General features: G+C 45.2%; 2 protein-coding genes across 2 annotated transcripts; one reads left to right on the forward strand and one right to left on the reverse strand.

The window, feature by feature from the left end:
* Positions 1 to 28: 28 nt before the first annotated feature.
* EME2 (essential meiotic structure-specific endonuclease subunit 2) lies at positions 29 to 9887 on the reverse strand. Its single transcript, XM_063143014.1, has 8 exons — positions 8321 to 9887; positions 7450 to 7586; positions 6786 to 6878; positions 3641 to 3765; positions 3150 to 3267; positions 2582 to 2697; positions 1446 to 1635; positions 29 to 344 (listed from the first exon to the last, which is right to left on the reverse strand). The coding sequence occupies exons 1-8, from the start codon at positions 8793 to 8795 to the stop codon at positions 174 to 176; spliced, it is 1425 nt and encodes a 474-aa protein (XP_062999084.1). The 5' UTR covers positions 8796 to 9887; the 3' UTR covers positions 29 to 173.
* Positions 9888 to 10300: 413 nt separating this feature from the next.
* MRPS34 (mitochondrial ribosomal protein S34) lies at positions 10301 to 19482 on the forward strand. The gene is made up of 4 exons (XM_063143002.1): positions 10301 to 10387; positions 12601 to 12924; positions 16068 to 16110; positions 18833 to 19482. The coding sequence occupies exons 2-4, from the start codon at positions 12607 to 12609 to the stop codon at positions 19117 to 19119; spliced, it is 648 nt and encodes a 215-aa protein (XP_062999072.1). The 5' UTR covers positions 10301 to 10387; positions 12601 to 12606; the 3' UTR covers positions 19120 to 19482.
* Positions 19483 to 20890: the final 1408 nt, after the last annotated feature.

Raw genomic sequence — 20890 nt, forward strand, 5'->3', positions numbered from 1 at the left:
GGGAAGGAGAATTCGAGCAGCTTGGTAGTATTTGTGCAAATACATTTATTGGTTTGTAGGGGATCTATTCTGCAATAGACCAGGAAGCTTCAGCACTACAGAATTTAGAGCAAGGAGTTGAGGCATCGTGGATAGGGGTGAAGAGCATGTCTGGACTCCGGCTGCATCTCACCTTAGGCACGTAAGTCCAGGACCAGCTCTGGATTGGTAGATACCAAGAAGAGGTAGATCCGACGGGACAAATCTGGGCCAATTCGCCGCTCTCTCTCGTTTTCTTCAGTCCTGACCTGAATGTCACTTAAGAGGAGCTGCCTTTCTTTGTCTGTGCTGCACTCTCTGTAGGCCTTAAATAGAAGAGAACACTAAATAGTTGTGGACTGCCTGACCGTTCTTCCCCAACACAGATGGCAGAGCTGTATTAAAATGATAGCTTATGCCCTAATATGCACAGGATTTCAAAGATATTAATAACTAGGACGCCATTGATTCAACATGCGTGGAGGTGGTTACGTGGTTATATCAGACTCGGTGTACCCAGCTTTGGCCAAATGAAACCCATTTCCTGGAGTGGTGTCGGCCCCTCAAACCTTTTCCAAGTACTGCATTGGATGTGTGCAGCCATGCGGCTCTTCTAGAACGGGGTGGGCAGCTACGTTTTAGCGCCACCTTCCCCAACCTAATGCCCTCCAGATGTTTTGAACTTCAACTCCCAACGGCCCCTGCTAATGGCCATGGATTCTGGTTTATAGTCAAAACATCTGGAAGGGTGACAGGTTGGGGCTGGCTGGTTGAGCGCATAGGCTGTGAACTGGTGGATTGGGATCCACAAACGAGCCATGTCTCGACAGCAACAGAGTGGTACTACCACTTGCACCACCGTTTTCTTTCCTTACTTAGCTTTTAAGAAAACAAAATTCCTACGCAGGTACACGAGGGAACCCGTGGCCCTCTAGAGCGCCTATCTTTTCTGACCTTTGGTCATGTTGGCTGGGGCCCATGGGAGTTGGAGGCCTAACAACATCTGGAAAGCTACAGGTTCCCCTGATCTATATAGGAACAGTAAGCTTGCTTTCTGCTGAGTAAGACCCTCTAATTCTGTGTTGTTTATACTGATCTAGCAGTATTTTTTTAAGAAACCAGAAAATTGGAGGGGAAATGGAATGGAGTACGCTGGAAGGGGCTGGCTGGCAGTCAGGCACCCTGAACCAAAGCACACCACAACATTTTGTTGTCGCAGGTCTCGCTTAGGTCATCCCACCACCCGCTGACATTTAACTACAAGTCTACTGTCTTGTAGCATAAGCCCCTTACATCTGGCCCTGCCCTCTTCCATGGAATGGGCCCTTCAGGTCTTTGCTGAAAGCTCTGCCTTCATCCAACCCTACCCTCCTCTCTCTGCATGGGCAACGTAGCCAGCCAGAAAGTGATCCGAGATGAGGGCTGACCTGCAGCAACAGGCTGGGCGAAGGATAGGCTTGGGTGATCGCAGCCGCCATGGCAGGGCTGACGCGGTTGAACTGCTGAATTTGCCTTGACCAGGCCTCTCCGAGCCCCGTCCCGTCCTTGAGCACGCGCACACCGCTGGCCCATCCGCCTTCAGTGCAGAAGGAGAAAGTCTGGTTTTCTAGCTGTTTCCTGTTTGCGGGAAGGAAGCACCATGGGCAGTGATAGGTTGCATTAGCGGTGTTGCTAGGTCGGGGCCCCGGGTCTATGCAACAGAGCCCTGAGTGCCCGTTGGTGTCAATGGATGCTGTTTAGTTCTCAGTTGCTATGCAAGGGGCACTTTTCAAGGGGGATTGCAGTTGGGAAGGGTTAACTCTCTCCTCCCCACACAAATCTCCTGGATGGTAATTAAGCTTAGAATCTCCACCACCACCATTAGTTTGGGATGATCTGGGTCCGGGTACAAATGAACTGAAGGGTTTGATTTGATAGGATTTAGATGAATAATTAACTGGCAAGCTTTGCCACCTGAGAGATCTCAATAAATCCTAGAGGTTTTCTAAATTCGATAGATAGATAGATATTAGCATCTGCAGATTTGTGTCCTACAGGCCTGGGCCCCAAATCTTTAAAGTACCTAACCACCCATGGGTCGGCCATAAACGAATGGCACAAAGAACTGATGTGAGACTCGCAATTCACTTTCTGCTACAGGTACTACTGGGAGACTATGGGTGCAATTCTATGCATATTTAGACAGAAAAAGCCCACAACTCCCGGCATGCCCCAGCTAGCACGGCTGGTTGGGGAATGCTGGGATTTGTAGGACTTTTTCTGTCTAAATGTGCATAGGATTGTGCCCTTAAGGAGGTTTATGCTAACAAGATAGCCAAGCTGCAACGTAACACACGTCGGTTAGGGGAGACCTGACCTAATCAAGCCAGCAGCAGCCTGTGTATTCCACAAATCTGACAATAAAGCAAGCGGAAAACACAATGTGCAAGGAGTCTTACTGACCAACTGTGGATAAGGTGGCTTTAAAATCGAGTGACAGCCCTGATAGCACAATTTGAAGCACGTTGACTTAGCGTAATGAGGTTGCAAAGTTTTTTTCTTTTTTAAAAAAAGGCAGACTCACCTATATGGCCGCTGTGCAATTGCTTTGGTCATGGCAGAAATGTGCTGGGCAAACTCTCGCCATGTCTCCAGAAGCAAGACCCCTGTGTTACCCCAGAGCTGCAGCATCACCAGAGCCTGCAGGAAGAAGAGGCAGAGGGACTAAATAAGGAAAATAATAGACACACAAAGCAAGAGGGGGCCTGTTCTTGGCATCTTTGGGGGGTTGTTGGGGGTCTAGTAAGAGAAAATACTGATGCCTGCCTGTGGTTTGTGTGGCCAGATGCAAAAGATAATGGGGCTCCTACACCTTTAATAGTTGTGTAGGATGGGGCTCCTGTACCTTTAATTGTGTAGAAGATGGAATTTCAGCAGGTGACATTTGTCATTTGGCCAGTCTACCAGTGGGTGACACCATGTTTTTGTGATGACAGCCATCCATCTTGTTTTTCCCACAATGTCTTGGATGGATGCATCATCGAGGTGGGGGGGGGTTATGGTAGGAAAAACAAAGAGGCATATGCTTTGAACTTAATAAACAGAATGGGCTCTCCTCTTAAGGTTGACCCATTCCCAGCAATTGTATTCACCTCCTCTATCTGATGCGGTGTCATAGACAACTCTGGGCCAGTCTGCAATCTCGGGCCCACCACCTCTTCCTGCTCAGGATTCAGTGCTTCAGGCTGGCCTCTGTGATGCTGGTTGTACCTAAGCAGTTCAGATGAGAAGACATGATTACTGGCTCTCAAGCACCTGCGATTTCAACAATGGTTTAAACGTGACTTGTACGATTCTGGGATCTCGTGGTTTGCATTAGGTCTGCAAGAAGTGGCTGATCTTTTGCTTCATCTCCATTTCCCCAGGGAAGCCCACTGAATAAAGGCAGACCAAGCTTTCTACGCTCACTGTCCTTATATCTGTCGGCATGCTTGCTTTTACCCTAAAGGAGGGAACCCAGTGCTCTCAAAAGCAAATTGGGAAATGTTGAGAATTGAACTCAGGGACTTCTGCATACAAAACCTTTGCTCTGTCCTTCACTGCTTGGAAGAGAGATCACTTCTCTCCCTACATCTATATGTACCATCGGTAAGTGTCTAGTCCAATGACCACCACACTGTAGGATCTGGCAGAAGGACCTTCCAGGCAGTTACAAGGCAACAGGTGGGTGAGATCCGGTACACTCCGCTGGCCACCGGGTTCCATACTCTGAAATAAGAGTAAGCCAGCGTCAAGAGGAAAAACAAACAAAAGAATTTGCAAGCAGGCTTTTGTAAGAATTTAACAACAACCCTGGGTCCAACTAAGGAAGAGTTCTGCTAGCCCAGCCTCCCAGGGGTACGCAGGGCAATTTCTGTTAATTTTTCTGACTGAGATGGGTGGAGGCAGACCTGCTTTTACAGCATTTTAATCCCTGTGCTGCCATTTCCGCTTCCCAGTGGTCTTGTTGAGGAAACCCAGCAAGAATGGCAGGAACGTGTCATTCATGCTATGGTAAATTCTAGGCTGGATGACAGCGGAGCTGAAAACAGTACGTAAACAGCAGCTAGTGCTAAATGCTACTTCCTTATTGATGGGCGCGACTTGGCAGACCTGTGTATTACGAATATGCTACACTTATGGCCCCATGCTCCACCGTAAGTAAGGCTGCAACCCTATGCCCACTTATATGGGAGCAACCCCCACTGAACGCAATGGGACTTGCTCCTGAGGAGACATGGATCAAACCCTAAGCTTGCAGCCAAGCCTAAGGGCATGTAACTGAAATCACACATTCTTTCCTTGTTTATCCCTGCCTCTACTTTCCTCCCCAATCTCTACCTTTCCCCTAGGTTGAATTTTGGATTGTACGCTATTCTGGGTACAGATCTGCCTTCCTATACTCTTAAACACCGTGCACATTGATGGTGCTGTCTGCAACCACAGTAATAAACCACTGATTTTGAAATATCAACACTGAGTGCCAATTTGTTTGAGGCCCACTTAAAGACCAGGTTTGATCTCAAAAGGCAGATGTGGATCCTGATTATTATAGGGGATGTCACCTCTCACCTGAGCCCTCCTGTCAAGTTAACACTGGCAAGTGAGGCCCATCTCTGCATCCCATCTCTTGCAGAGGCCTGATTTGGCCTTCCAGAGAAGCAGGATCTTATCTTTGCAGCCCCAATACTCTGAGGCTCAAGATACTACTTTTCCCAAAAAGCCTTTAAGTCCACCATTTGATAACATTTGCTGCCGCTGCTGTATTCTGTACTGAAGATGTTCCTTTGATTGTACACAGTTCAAAATGTTCGGTCTGTGTATGCTCCTTTGGATTCCACACCACTTTAAAAATTAAAAGTGCGGTAGAACATTTTAAAAAATACATACATGACCACCTTGGTCCTTGCAATTGCAGAAACACCATCATGAATACATTCAGGCATCAGGGAACCCTTTAAACCTCTGGATTGAGCAAACAGTGCAGAATTTGGATACATGGGGGGGGGGGGAACCACAGCAGGAAGTTGCGATGTCTGCTTTTTTTTATCATCCTCTTTTTTTATTATTATATGCTCAGTTTGGGCTCCCTGTTCTTCCTGGCTCACCTTTTTGCCTTAATGCTTCCAGTATTCATCTCCTCTTGGATACTGCCTGCCACCAATCTAGCTCTCTAGTGCTTCCTCTCATTTACTTAGATCTTCGGCGCCAAGGCTTTGCCTCCCTAAGGGTGTGTAAATAAGACAAAAACTTCTGAAGCCTGCCCTAAAGAGGGAGGGGAAACCAAAATCCAATGAGAATTGAGCATGCTCAGTAACTAGGAGTGCTTTCTACCAACTCTGGTTGGTGGCTCAGCTATGCCCCTATCTGGACAGGGATAATAACCCAGCTTCAGTCGTCCATGCTCTGGTAACCTCCCAATTAGATTTCTGCAATGGCCTCTACGTGGGGCAGCCTTTGAAGACGGTTCGGAAGCTGCAGCTTGTGCAAAATGCAGCAGCCAGATTGATAACTGGAACCAGAAGGTTCGAACATATAACACCAATTCTGGCCCGCTTGCGTTGGCTGCCTGTATGTTTCCGAGCCCAGTTCAAGGTGCTGATTTTAACCTATAAAGCCTTGCACGGCTTGGGACATGAACCTACCCGTACACTGCGCTCAACATCTAAGGTCCTCCTCCGAGTGCCTACTCCAAGGGAAGTTCGGAGGATGGCAACAAGGGAGAGGGCCTTTTCAGTGGTGGCCCCCAATTATGGAATGATCTCCCCGATGTTATCTTTTTGGCGCCAGGTCAAGACTTTTCTCCCAGGCATTTAACAACATATGCTAAGTTTGTTTGTTTTTTAATGGACCCCATTAAATGGATACTGTTGTTTTTATATTTTTGATGTTTTTAAATTTTGTATACTTCTTAATGTTCACTGTTTTTAACTTTTGTAAACCGCCCACAGAGCTTCGGCTATGGGGCGGTATATAAATGTAAATGAAATAAATAATATATAAATAGGGAATGTGGAGTGTCAGATGAAAAAGGGAGATGGTGAGGGGAATAAAATGTCCTGCTTGAGCTCCTTATGCTTTATAGCATCCTGGAAGAAGACATACCAGCTGGCAGGAACTCTGAGCAGAAGGATTCCTGTTAAGAGAGGAAGATATGCTGCAATATTTTGTGGCAGGTTTCAGTTGTGTTTAATTTATTATGGCCCTTCCAAGGTTTATTTTATTATATCTTCTGCACAGTGAGTGTAGAAACAAGAACACTTAGAGCTGTATCTTGAAAACAGTTTGATTTAGGCCCCAGCTAGACCTAAGGTTTATCCTGGGATCATCCAGGGTTCGCCCCTGCCTGAGCACTGGATCCCCTGTGTGTCACCTAGATAAACAGGTTTGACCCCTGAATGATCCAGGGATAAACCTTAGGTCTAGCTATGGCCTTACTTTTCAGCAAACGTGCACAGGAATGCACAGTAGGGATGCAATCTTTAGACAGAAAACTCCCAGCATTCTGGAAGCTGTAGGTTTTTTTTCCATGTCTAAATATTAGGATTGTGCCCTAAATTGTTCAAATGTAACATCTGGGTTCAGAGGAGAATTCAACCTGCCATATTTCAGAAGCTGTCCTTACATTCTCTCAAGTCACGTCTACAGCAGACTATGTCTTCCACCCCAACCCTTTTCAATTATTCTCTAATACAGTGTTTGGGGTTTCCTGAAAGTGGTCTCAGAATACAGCAAGTTATTTTCTGCACCTGCATTAGGGAGAAGAGGCGCTGGAGAAAATCCCAAGGCTCCAGAAGCTGCAAGACTTCTCTTTCTTCGTCAGCCTTTTCCAGGAGGCCATCCTGCAGAAAGAAAGCCAACCTTTTGCCAAGACAGACAGAAGAAAATACTTCCTCATGCAGGGCACGAATTAGCTCATAGAATTTGCTAGCACAAGAGGTGGTGTTGCCCTCTGACTTAGATAGCCTTAAAAAGGGGGTTATCAGCCAAACTCACAGAGGAAAGCTCTATCAAAGGCTATGATAAAAAGTTATTGAGAAGGCAGTAGAAATATATTCATTGCTGGGAATCAACGACAAGAGAACGTGTGCACTGATTTTCAGCTCCGCGTTCTCTTTTATCACCTTTATGTAAAGATGTGAAGGCTTGGGGAAAAACAGAAAACATGTGTATGGCAGTGGGGGGGGGGGACTTGGAAAAAACACACCCCATTTTTTAAAAAAATACTTCCTGGGGGAAACAGTTTTGTCCCCCCCCCTTTCATTTGTCCTCAGGCCTTCACATCTCTACCTTTGCCCCCAAGGACTCATGAACAGCAGATGAACAGAATAAGCGAGTGACTTCAGCAGAAGATGTCTTCCATTCCACCCTTATTGCCTGGCTAACACTAGAGTTTAGATTCAAGATACTCACTGTTGCAGACATACTACTGGAGATATTCCTCTTCCAGGTTATGCTGCGAGGAACTGTCTGGGGTTCAATATAATAGTTACACTCCAAAGAACCCAAAGCATCCAGCAAAACATCTGAACCGAGATCCTCTAGAAGACCTGACGGGGAAGGATAATACAAATAGCCTATTGTCCTGGTCCATATCTCAGCTGAGGTGTACAGCACCGTACCAACCCCCCTCCTCCAATACCCCTAAAGTTAGGAGAATGCACAGGCCAGATGCCCTGCAACAGCTAGTGGTACTGCTGCAAACAGGAGTAGCTGCATCAACAGCGAGAAGTTACAGGCTTGTGGCACTCTATAATCAGACTAGATGTTATTGTGGCTCTGTTGAATGATTCCAGCAATGTTCAAGTTTTGTGGCCCTGCCTAAGTCCATCACTCTAAACATTACGCCACAGTGGCTCGCAACACCAATCTGCTTTTAGGATGTTTATTATTGGCTACTTTATATCACTTTAAAATCAAAAGGCCATTGTGATGGAAAGGACATCCAACAAAAAAACTTTGCAGCTTCCCCTCTGAATAAAACGGGTGTTGAAGCTGAGGGCTAAATCCAACCTCAAAGACACTCTTGAGGGCTGAGTTCTAGTGGTAGGTTGGGCTGAAATGCCAAAAATAGCAGCGTATTTTAGATGAAAGCTCTTACTACTTTTAGAAGAGGCATTTCAACCTTTCAGAATGGGGGGAAATGTGCAAAAGCTGCGACCAAATCGGCAGATGGGGGAAATAGGCTAGGCTATTTGGGATGGATTGGGGCCCCAGGCAGGCCTGAGGTTTGTCACCCCTGGAATAAAACATGGGATCAAACACTGCAATAGAAACATCCTACCTGGATCCAAACACACAGTCACGTGCTTCATGCACTGATCTGGCCGAAGGGATTTCAAGGCAGCTGCAGCTTCCTTTCGCCTCTCTTTTTCTAGTGCATCTTGTTCTTTTCTCCTCATTCTCTCTTCTTTCTTGAGTTTTCTTTCAAGCATTCTCGCTTCAGCTTTTGTTTGCACCATCTTTGTTTCTTGTGGAGAATGCTTTTTCCTTTTTTCTGAACCTGGTGAACAAGATGCTACTTCAGGCAATGATGTGAGTGAAGACATCTCTTTGGCTTCACCCAACCTCATGCACAAGTGCAACTTTTCTTTTTCTGCATGGACCAGTACATCAGCAGCTAAGTGATTTGCAACTGTAGTTGAGTTCCATGATTCAGTGTCGCTGTCTCCTTCAGAATCAGAGATTTCCCAAGTAATGGCTCTTCTGACAAGATGGTTGTTTCCATCCACAGCTCCATCCTTTTCAACTCCCTCCATGATTAAGTATATTCTCTTTCAGGTCTCCATGATTAAGTTTACTCTCTTTCAAGTCTACATTGTCTATTTAGAATATATGTTTAGGAATCCAGAAGCATTCACGAGCGTCAGGCCAATTTGTAACATATCAAACGCTTGACACATGTGTTTTTTAAAGAAACTTACACGAGAAATTTCCATGTCGATTTGACAGGTCCAGAACCTACTTCCTTGTCATAAGAAGCAAGCTGAAGTTTTAAGAATAACCAGAATGGCAGAGTCATTACCAAATCAATGACTATTCAAGTAGTCTAATACGTAAGCTACTTATAAAGACAGGTATCACAATAATATGAAAAACGCTGATTTCTAGGAGTTTTTATGGTTTTCTGTGTCACAGCTAAATAGTAGAACTAACAAACTTGTCTAGAAGCCGAGTGTCCTGACCAAAAGGCAAGAACCATCTTGGTCTTCTTTCATAGGTAAAGGCAGTTTCTTCAACTCCAAGGTGTAAGACTATAGAGCCCACTGCCACACGATGGCTGTCCGGTAGGTAAAGACGTTGTATAGAAGCCAAACCTTGTCTAGAAAACCTTGTCTGCCACTTAATTTCCTTCACATTTGAGAGAATATCTTGTTCTTATGATATAGCTGAACAAAGCACTGCTGCTTCTTCTTCCTCTTCCTCAATCCACACTCCTTTAGCAACCCAGCATGAGCCCACAAGATACTTTTATCTGGGTCAATTGAGCAGTGAAGTGATGGAAAACAGTCCTGGGAGATCTTCACGCCCTCAGAACCGGGGAATAGGGTTCCCCACGGGTTTATAATGCTGCTCCTGCATATGAACTACAGCAGGTCCAAGCCTTGAGAAGAGAAGGCATTCCTGCTAATGTTTCAGCTGCAAATTCGGGATTGTTGGGGAACTGTCGAAGAAGCATCCGTGCGGTGTGACTCTTCTAAACGGGTCCCTGGGAGACTCCTCCTGCGCCTTCAAACTTTTATTTCCCTTCGCCCGCCTGGGTAAAAACGGCAACCAACTGGCAAAGCAAAACAGCAGCAACCTGGAAAAAGGGGAGTTCCAGCTGGCAGGAAAGAAGTGAGGAAGTGAAGCGGAGTACTCCGTTTGTACGGTCTTTATAAACAATACACAGCTTTTGGCTTTCCGGACCATTTATTGGGACGGACCGCCTTTGCTAGGGTGTCCGCGGGTTCCCTCAAGAACAGTGAGGAAATGTTGCCTACCGGACGACTTATTGCGACGGACGCCGCTTGCTAGAGCGCCTGAGAGGTGGGTTTATGCCTATGGGACAGGCCATAGAGTTAGAAAAGGGGATGTGGTAGATGAAGAAGGGAGCGGAAGTGTTGCCCACCGGACGACTTATCGCGTCGGACGCCGCTTGCTAGAGCGCCTGAGAAGTGGGTTTATGCCTATGGGTCAGGCCATAGAGTTAGAAAAGGGGATGTGGTGGATGAAGAAGGGAGCGGAAGTGTTGCCCACCGGACGACTTATTGGGATGGGCCCCGGAAGTGTTGCTCACCGGCCGATTTAGTGCGTCGGAGCGCCCTTGGTGTAGCGGTAGGAACGAGCGCTTGGAGTGAATGGCCGAGGGGTAAGCAGGGAGGATGAGATGGAGGGTCTTGGAGGGGCTCACGGCTGCCTCATAAGAACCCCCCCCCATGTTTTAGTAACCCTGGGGGTATTAATTTATCTTGGGGGTGGGGGGTGAAGGTAGGGTGACCATATGAAAAGGAGGACAGGGCTCCTGTTTCTTTAACAGTTGCATAGAAAAGGGAATTTCAGCAGGTGTCCTTTGTATATATGCAGAACCTGGTGAAATTCCCTCTTCATCACACCAGTTAAAGCTTCAGGAGCCCTGCCCTCTTTTAAATCTGGTCACTCTAGTATAGCTCCTGCAGCTTTAACTGTTGTGATGAAGAGGGAATTTCACCAGGTTCTCCATATATATATATAAATGACGCCTGCTGAAATCCCCTTTTCAATACAACTGTTAAAGATACAGGAGCCCTGTCCTCCTTTTCATATGGTCACCCTAGGCGAAGGGGAATAGAGTGGAAGGATAAAAGGAAAGCTGCTAATGGTAGCCCCTCCTCATTTGTATCCTTGCAACAATCCTTTAAGGTAGGTCAGGCTGAGAGACCGCGATTGGCCGTAAGGATGGAAGAAGAGTCTTGCTGGGTCAGACCAAAGGTTTATTTATTTATTAAAGACATTTGTATCCCGCCCTGTATCATTAAGATCTCAGGGCAGCGTCCAGATAAAAGCATACAGTATAAAACAATAAATATACACAGCTAAAAGCAAATTAAACCATGAACCAAGTTAAAACAATATATAATTGCCATCTTGGTGAATTTAACCTAGTCCAGCATTCTTCCGGATGTGGCGAACCCAGATTGTGGAAGGCTCTCCCCAGTGAGGTCGGCCTGGTGCCGACATTGGCCTCTTTTTGACTCCAGGTTAAGACTATCCTCTACTGAATGTTTGATGGTGTATGATGTAGAGAATGTGGTCAGGGAAACATTTTTTCTCCCTCATAACACTAGAACTCAGTGGGGTCATCCTATGAAGGTGGGAGCTACAAGGAAGGACTTCTTCACACAGGATATAGTTAAACTATGGAATTCACTACCACAAGATGTGGTGATGGCCGCCAATTTGGATGGCTTTTAAAGGGGGTGGGATAAATTCCAGGAGAAGGCTATCGATGGCTGCTAGCCCTGATGTCTCTGTGTTACCTCCACTATCAGGGCGGTCAGCTGGGGAACATGGGTGGAAGGGTGCTGTTGCACTCATGTCCTGTGTGTGGGTTCCTGATTGACAGCTGGTCAGCCACGCTGTGAGTAGAGGCGTGACTAGATGAACTCTTGGTTTGATCCAGCAGGGTTCTTCTTATGTTGGAGGTTTTTAATGTTTCAAGTCCCAGTATTTTATTATAACCGGCTGCTAAGTTCTGGGAAGAAGACCAAAAGCCACACATGAGAGCCCCAAAGGTTGTAACCCTTCTTTGTAGGCTAGTTGCTCAAGCCTTGCAATCATTTTGCTTGCTTTTTTTCCTGCTGTACAATATGCTTCATGGCTGAGGGAGGATTGGAAACACAGACTCTCCCGTCTAACCACTACACTGCATTGGCTCCCTCGTTGTGGTATAGCGGGGTATTAGTCACAAAGTCACAAGGTTCAACTGCTGACAGGGTTCCTTGAGAATTTTGGCAGCTTCTCATGGCATAATAATGCAGGGAGGAGAACAGTGGCACCTGCTGGAATTCCCTATGTTAAAATAAAGGAGCCTTGTTTTCTTTCATGTCTGATAACCCTAGTGTTTGGGAGTCAAGAGAAAGGAAAAAGAGAGACAGATTGGCAGGGAGAGGGAAGGCCCACTAAGAAGGGGGGTTGAAGGAGGGAGCAATATTTCCCTGACATTGGTTTTCCTTTTGCAATTTGTTTGTTTATGACATTTGTTTTCCATCCTTCCTCCAAAGAGCTCAGGGTGGCATTCTTATCCCACTCATTTTATCCTCACAACACCCCTATGAGATAGGCTAGACTGAGTGACTGGGAACATCATCCAGGGACCTTAATGGCTGAGTGGAGGTTTGAACTGGGCCTCCCTAATCCTAGTTGCAACACTCTAACCACTATACCGCCATGCTACTGATCCTCAGGCACAATTAAACAATATAGAAGGCAGCAGTCGGAAATACCAAAATAGAATAATGCTAACCAGCACAATTATGATGTTATATAAAATGTTTGTTTACCCCAGTTCTTCTGATAACATTTAATATTCTAACTGTTCCTCAGGCAGCCATGGGTCGCAAGAAACTTTACCGCCCAATTGCGGCTATGGCCAAGAAGATCCGTGAGTATCGGGCTCTGAAGAATAAGCCTCGAGACTCCCAGCGCTTCGCTGTGGACTATGAGACCATGATCCGGCCCTTCACAGGCAAGCGCCTGCCCGTGTTGGCCTGGGAGGATGTGAGGAATGAGAACCGGCTCTTCACTCTGCTCTGCCAGCTGAAACACTTTGGCCTGGGGCGCATGGTCACACGCAAATCCTGGATCTGGCAGTATGATGAGCCTTGTTACTGGGTCATCACCAAGGTGAAGGTGGATTACACAGCCGAGGTGAGCGTCCTTCATTGGCAAGTAGTAGAGAGAAGTGAGGATCAGGCCTCCTAGTATAACTGTCCTGTGTGGGAGGAGGAGGAAGCAAACTGAAATGCTGCTTTCGAGGTCGGTGGTTTCTCAAGGTTTGAGTGGCTTTTCGCTTTATTTTTAAAACTTTTTCAGAAGTCTGTCTATTCCCATTTTACTCTGGATATCACCAGTCGATTTTTTAAAACTTTTAAAACTTTTGACACTTAACTTTTAAATTTTAATTGCAATTTTGTACCTGTACGCTTCATGGGTCAGACAGCCACACCCATAGAGGAACCCAGAGGTATGGATAATTAATCAGAAGAGAAAGAGAGGAAAGGAAAGTAAAAAAAAAGAAAAATTGCAGGGGAAGGAATGAACGATTGTGTGCAAGTCCGGATGATGTGAAGAACCAAAGACCCTAAGATTTGAGGGGTGTCATTTTTGAATAAAGCAATAAAACAGGAGACAGTCCTTTAATCATTAGGTTGCTGGATGGCTAGCTGCCAATAACCAGTAGGCCAGACAAAGTGGAGGACAATTAAGATAATCACAGTATAACTGTCCTGTTCTTAGAATTTGTTAGAATGTGGCCCCCTGTATGTCCTGTAGAATGTGCTCCCTTGGTCAGCTTACTTTAGCTACTGAGCATTCTCAGTTTTTATGAGGCTGTGTTTTGTATTCCCCCTTGGGGTTATTTTTCATTTTTTTTAACTTCACCCATACCAAGCCTTTTGCTACCTCCCTCTTGTGTATCGTGATCTTTGTCTGCAGGTGCTGGGGGTTACATGAGCATCTGTGAAAGCTGCCCAAGAATGCTACAGAAAGTCATTATAATATTGTTTGGTTTTCTCTCATTTCTTTCTAAGTACAGAGTTAGGGCACAATCCTATGTGTGTTTGGACTGGGAGGGGGGGGGAATCTTACAACTCCCAGCATCCCCATAGGACATGCAGAGGATTTCAGCTTTATTTATTTTAAGAACATAAGATGAGCCAAACTGGATCATACTAAGGGTCAATCTAGTCGAGGACTCTGTTCACACTGTGACCAACCAGCTGTCGACAAGGGACCCACAAGCAGGACATGGTGCAACAGCACCCTCCCACCCATGTTTCCCCAACAACTTGTTTTAACCATTTATCAACGATGCCTTCATCCCAGAAAGGATTTCAGGGCCTTGTACACAAAACAACCTGAAAACAATAATGTCTCAGGACTATTCATGTAACCTGTGAACAGCTTAAATCAGTGGTTCCCAAACTTTGTCAGGTAACTGCCCCCTTGGTTCCACAAACTCATGCCCAGTGCCCCCTGCGCACGGACCCTGTAACTGGGAAGCACCGACCGCCGGCTTGCTAAGGGAGGGATGAAAAAGAGAGCGAACGCCTCTGTTTTGCAGCCAGCATGGCAGGGCACACCAAGCAGGGTATGTCTCTTCATTAGCGTTTTGGTGCTTTTGAAACATTTCAATTCACCGTTAAAAGGCCTCTTCTGAAATGGTATTAATACATGTGTGGATTCTTCCCCTATATGGCTTGGGACCAAACTACCGTCTCCCATAAAAATGTCCCTGGGTTTTAAGACCTTCTGGAGAGGCGCTTCTCTGAAAAGACCACCTCAAGCGCTCCCCTGCCACCCCTTTGCCTCTTAACGCCCCCCTATGCAATCCTACCGCCCCCAAGGGGGCGGTACTGCCCACTTTGGGAACCACTGGCTTAGATGAATGGATGAGTCCAGTGAGGGACTGCTCTCCTTCGCACAGCTGTTCCTCTGCTGCTTCGTATACTTAGCCTTGACACATGTCCTATGTCTAATAGAAAAGAAGGGAATGTAATTCAATATCTATCAGCATGTAGAACAGGGATGAAGAACGTCTTTCAATCCAAGGGCCAAATTCCATTTTCGGCAAAATTTCGGGGGGAGCTGAAGGGAAAAGGGGCGGGACCAAACATACCACCCTATTTGAACTTAACGCTCTCCTTTCCCAGCTCTCTAGGGTTCCACACAGCAGCCCTTCCCAGCCGAACTGGAGATGCTGGGAGCTGAAGGGATCTTCTCCATGCAAACTCACAACACTCTCTTTATATATTCCTTTCCTCCCCACCTATTACATCATAAACCACACCCACTCAGTTCTAACACTCCATATTTACCAGACATAATAATCTAGATATATACAAGATACTCAATTGTGGGGTTATGCCACATGTTCCCCCCTCCCCTTTCTTTTAAAACCCGAATGAGGAACTGGTTTAATGCTAAGTCCTTGACGCAGGGTTTTGGTAAAGTAAACGGGTAAACAAAACTTAAACCACAATAATTTAGATATATACATAAACAAGTTGTAAAGGAGGAAAAAACATGTTAGTCGGTAATATCCCAAAGATAGGGTTATTAGCTTCAACAGCTAGGAATTCAGCAGCTCTTCGCAGTACTTGTGACAGGCTGTATCACACTGAGCTCTTTTGAAAATAGAGATCCTTTTTTACTTCTGTCACAACAAATGACCAGAAATCTACTACATACTTTCACCTGTTCCTCCTTCTCCCACTTCCCCTGCAAAGGCTCTGAGGATGCAACATCAGAAGCAACCCACCTGCGAGGAAGCTGACTTTGGCCTTTCTGTGACTCAGGGATATATATATGAAAAGGATGACAGGGCTCCTGTATCTTTAACAGTTGCATAGAAAAGGGCATTTCAGCAGGTGTCATTGGCATGCATGCAGCACCTGGTGAAATTCCCTCTTCATCACAACAGTTAAAGCTGCAGGTGCCCTGCCCTCTTTTAAATCTGGTCACTCAAGAATAGCTCTTGCACTTTAACTGTTGTGCTGAAGAGGGAATTTCACCAGGTTCTCCATATATACAAATGACACCTGCTGAAATTCCCTTTTCTATGCAACTGTTAAAGATACAGGAGCCCTGTCCTCCTTTTTATTTTATTTATTTATTTATTACATTTTTATATTGGCCAATAGCCGCAGCTCTCTGGGCAGTTCACAAAAATTAAAACCATGAAGAGCATAAAAACAACCAACAATTTAAAAACGCGGACTTAGCATTAAACCAATTTTCATATACCCTCTACATCTCACTGACCATACACCTGCTTATGTGCTCTGTTTCAGAATATGGATCATGGAAAAGCCTGGGGATACTTGACATTCAGAGGTAAGAGAAGGCTTGCTTTTAAGAGAGAGGAGTTCTTGACCAAGGCTTTAGCAGTGGATCTAAAAACACGAGGTGGAGGCGATGGTGGTGGACTTACACCCATATACTTGCTGCAGTTGCAACAAGAGTAGTGTGCGGTTCGGTATGGCCTAGACATCATGGTGCTCCTGCTAAGGTGCCTTATCCCTCCCACTTTTTCAAAAGAACAATGAAATTTTCACACGGCAGCGAGGATTGACACAAAATAGGTTTCTGTTGACGCTGAAAACCGTCGGTTCCAAAGCGTCGTTGAGTGTTGGTGCTCAGACCTGACCTCTACCTTGTAGAGGGCAGAGTCTTTCGGCAGGTGATTTGTCCTTTACCATGCCTCCCATGGCAGCCATTTTGTGGCAGTGCTCAGGACAGTTTCCCAAATTGCCAAACGTGCCCACGGCCTGAAAATATTGCCTGCTATGCCATAAACATCTCTCTCTCTTTCTGTGTATATAATATATCCCTAGCTGCCAAACTCAACACACTTTAATTGTAGGTCACTGAAATCTGGATGGGGTGGGGCAGTGTAAGGCAGGGGTGGGGAAATTGGACTGCAACTCCCATCAGTTCTCATCATTGGCTATGGTAGTTGGGGCTGATGGCATACCTGAGAGAGCGCCTTCTCCCTTACCAACCTGCCCGGTCACTGAGGTCATCCGAGGGCCTGCTCCTGGTGGTTCCACCTAGATCCATCCTCCAATTGGAATCCACCAGGGGAAGAGCCTTCAGCGTGGTGGCGCCCCTCCTGTGGAACTCCCTGCTTCTGGAGGTCAGGCAGGTGCCAACTGAAAACATCTTTATTCCAAGAAACCTTTCTTTAACATGCAGCCTTGGATTTCTGTTTTTGCTTCTTTTTAAATTTTGTTTTAACTGTTTTATTCTGTTTTTATTTTCATTTTACCTTGAAATTACTCCGAAATTTTTCAATGGGGAGCGGTATATAAATATTCTAAATAAATAAATAAATAATAAATAAATAATTGCAGTCTGCCCACATCTAACGGGCCACCTGTTCCCCACTCTGGTAGCCTTCCTCTACCACCAACTGTAGTTTTTTGTTCTTTTGTCTGATCAAACATTTTGTGTTTCGCCCCCTCCCGCTTTAAAAAAAGATTTTATTTCACTCCAGAATTGGGGGAGAGGGGGAAAAGAGAGATTGGAAAAAGGCTTCTCTGTTCAAAGAGAGAAGGTTGCAGTGTGCGTTCTGAAGCATCATAAATGGCATCCATTTCTCGGGCAATAAAACGAATGAACATACCCTAATTCTTTTCCAGGGTCCGTTCCCTTGTCCATTTCAGCTGTCACCAGAAATGTATGACGAGCTGAAACTTTGTTTGATAGCCCACCTGGTTTCTGAGATGAACAGGTGTTGCCTGTGCCCTTTCTAACATAAATTTGCACCACTGAGCGCTAGAAACTTGTTGGGGTTTTTTTTTATAATAATTTTTTATTTTTCTAAACTTCCAAACAATACAAACAATACAATATAAAACACTACCCCATAATACACAATATTATAAAATAAACAATTTAATAAACATATTTTTTTAACTTGATTCCATTCCATATAGTCTATGATTAACATTAATGTGCTCCTCCCAACCACAGGATCTTATTCATATTTCCAAAATCTCATTACTTCCTCTGGAGGTGTTTTCCCTCTCCCCTTTAATAGTACAAAATCTAAAAACTGTTTCCATATTTCTTCAAAATCATTCGTTTTTATCATTCCTCTTCTAACTCACATGTTACATGTTAATTTATCATTAATAGCGATATCTCATATTTCTTTATACCAATCTTCTATATGATAATCCCCTTCTACCTTCCAGTTCCTGGATATCATTAATCTTGCTGCTGTTAACAAATTCGTTATCAATCCTTTTGTCTCTTGATTACAATTCAATTTTCCATAAACTGATAACAATGCCACAATAGGTGTCCCTTCTATCTCCATTCCTATAATTTATTTTATCTCATTAAACACCATTTTCCATAATTTTTGTACAAATTCACATTCCCACCACATATGTAAATACGATCCTTTCTCTTGACAACCTCTCCAACATAATGCTGAATTCAATTTATTTATCATATTTAATTTCACATGAAGACTCTGATCTAGAAGTTGTTGGGTTTTTTTTTAAAGCCTTTGCTAATATCACATTCTACATTTTTCTCATGCTCCTGTAGAACTGAAGCATATACTGGTGCAATCCTTTGCAGGCATATCTGGGAGCGAGACCCTTTGAGCAACTTATTGGGACGTGTGTCTCATTAGGCACGCGAAGGATTGCACTGAAAGCCATAGGTGTTTTCGTACTAACTGATGGCTGGAGAGGGATTTGGTAGGCAGCGGTACGCTTGTGACATCTCCAGTTCCACCCCTTATGCCATGCAGAACAAACTACTAGTCTTGATGCCTACTAGTCCTGCTGGCTATATGGCTATATGCTGCCTCTAGAATCAGAGGCCAGAAGTCTACGTACACCAGTGGCTGAGGAACATGGGTGGGTGTGTTCTGTTGCACGCCTATCCTGCTTGTGGGTTTCCTGTGGGCAGCTGGTCGGCCACTGTGTGAACAGAGTGCTGGACTGAATAGACCCTTGGTCTGATCCAACAGGGCTCTTACGTTCTTAAACACATGCCCACATTCATAGCTCTCTTTGCCTTGTCAATTTCTTCTTAGGCAAGACAGAAGAGGAGGTGAAAGAAATCGACAAGGCCATGTACCACGACTGGCGCATGGTGCCAAGGCACGAGGAGGAGGCCTTTAAGGAATTTACGCCTGTGGAGGTGGAAACTGTTCGGTACGTCCTCTATCCACCATTGCTGCGGGCCATGATCCTTGCGCAGAGGCAGAAGGAGGGTAAACAGATCACAGAAGAGCCCATGATCGATTTGGAACGACCTTATTTCTTCCCACAGGAATACTTCAGAAGTGCTGAGAAGCCAGCTGAGGGGACCCCAGTGTGAGGACCCCAGGGACCCTGTGTTGGTTTTCTCAGTTCTTTATATTTATTTTCCATTTTCAGGAAAATTACACTTACAGAGCAATCAAGTATCTTTAAAAGAATGTATTATGGTAAATCTCAGGGTGCAGAATCTTCCTTCGAGAGGTTAACCCTGTGATGATTTCACTGAGATTAGGATCGCACCAGGAATAACTCAATTTCAAGGCACATATTTTTGTTTTCAGAATCTTTTAACGGTCAGCAGTTTTGCAGTAGCTAACACATGTAAAACATAATTCTACTTTTTTGTTTTAATGTGTGTGTGGGGGTGTTATTTTAGTTGCACCTTTCAGATGTGCTAATAAAATTAATTCCAGCTCTTTTATTGGCCACAGTTCCTGAATGTCTTTGTGGGAACCTTGATTGAGAAATTCTGGATTGCTGTGTTTTTACTGGCTTGTTGTGTTTATGACGCTCTGGACCGGTTGTTCGTAGCTTCCTAAACTGTGGCTTACGAAGCTGGGGCATGAGCATTAGGCTCACGTGCTGCTTCCTCGACCCTCCCCTTGTGTACCAACTTCAGAGCAGAGATCCTAGATTGTTTAAACCAGAGTCTGTTCCCCCACCCCCATTTCATGGTGGCTTGTTCTTTTGCCTTTCAAGCCCATAAGTTCCGCGGATTTGTCCAGGGATCCCCTGCAACCAAACGTGTGAAGCCACCGTCTGACGAATCAGACCACGTTCCATTTGCCCAGTATTGTCTGCCCTGGTTGGGGATTTTCTTTTTTTTTTTAAAAAATCCTATTTTAAATATTTCTTGGCCGCCTTTCAGGACAGAAGCCATCTTCAGAGGCTTTCTCAGCTCCGCCCCTTGAGGTGCTGTAACTGGAGATTTTGGACATTGAGCCTGGGATCTTTTACTGATCACACATGTACTGTAGCACTGAGCTAGGCATCATGGAGTTGGAGGCAGGGGAGGCTGCTGGCTCTGCTGTCACCAGGGTGGTGAATCCATTCCGCGTTTCAGTCAGAACTCTAAAGGAGCTATCCAAGGTTGGATAGCTCCTTTAGAGTTCAGGCTGGGTCTGGTTGAATTCTGGAGCGGATTCACTGCTCCACTGACATCAGACAAAATTGCAAGGTAGTCCCAAAGCACACAACTACTAATGTGTATAACTAGATATCAAACTGGGGTACGCAATTCTTAAATTACAAATTTTGTATGTATAAGTAGCAGTAAAGCAGCAGTTTCTGCAGCTGAAACTCTCCCCACGGCCTGAGTTCAATCCCAGCGGAAGCTGGTTTCAGGCAGCCGGCTCGGGTCGACTCAGCCTTCCATCCTCCCGAGGTCAGTAAAATGAGTACCCAAGCTAGCTGGGGGAAAGGTAATAACTGCCAGGGAAGGCAACGGCAAACCACCCCGCTATAAGGCCTGCCAAGAAAACGTCAGCGAAAGCTGGCGTCCCTCCAAGAGTCAGTAATGACTCAGTGTTTGCACGAGAGGTTCCTTTCCTTTCCTCCAAGTATCAACACAGTGACAGTGAGAATACAGAATTACAGTAGCTGTTGTCAAGCTGAACAAATGATATTTGAAACAACAGTTAATCAGACGCTGATAAAGAGCAACGAGCTGTATCCTCAGTCTTATGAAGAATTTATAGCAAAGTTAAACAGATTTCTTCAGTGTTAAACAGGCATGCAGTATATTGCACCCTGTTTCGCGAATGGCTTTGTCAGCAATTTGTATAACAACACCGTCTAATTGGCAATTGCCGTGGATGATAAGAAAGAAA

The sequence above is a fragment of the Elgaria multicarinata genome, chromosome 17 (genome assembly GCF_023053635.1).
Source record: "Elgaria multicarinata webbii isolate HBS135686 ecotype San Diego chromosome 17, rElgMul1.1.pri, whole genome shotgun sequence".
Classification (NCBI taxonomy): Eukaryota; Metazoa; Chordata; class Lepidosauria; order Squamata; family Anguidae; genus Elgaria; species Elgaria multicarinata.

What these genes read in the sequence shown, in the direction of transcription:
- EME2 (XM_063143014.1), bottom strand. Translation starts at nt 8,795, where the DNA reads ATGGAGGGAGTTGAAAAGGATGGAGCTGTGGATGGAAACAACCATCTT. An exon ending in ATTGCACAGCGGCCATATAG is followed by an intron (nt 1,636 to 2,581) that starts GTGAGTCTGCCT and finishes TCCCGCAAACAG; the next exon opens with GAAACAGCTAGAAAACCAGA. An exon ending in CGCCCAGCCTGTTGCTGCAG is followed by an intron (nt 345 to 1,445) that starts GTCAGCCCTCAT and finishes CTTCTATTTAAG; the next exon opens with GCCTACAGAGAGTGCAGCAC.
- MRPS34 (XM_063143002.1), top strand. Translation starts at nt 12,607, where the DNA reads ATGGGTCGCAAGAAACTTTACCGCCCAATTGCGGCTATGGCCAAGAAG. An exon ending in AGGTGGATTACACAGCCGAG is followed by an intron (nt 12,925 to 16,067) that starts GTGAGCGTCCTT and finishes GCTCTGTTTCAG; the next exon opens with AATATGGATCATGGAAAAGC. An exon ending in GGGATACTTGACATTCAGAG is followed by an intron (nt 16,111 to 18,832) that starts GTAAGAGAAGGC and finishes ATTTCTTCTTAG; the next exon opens with GCAAGACAGAAGAGGAGGTG.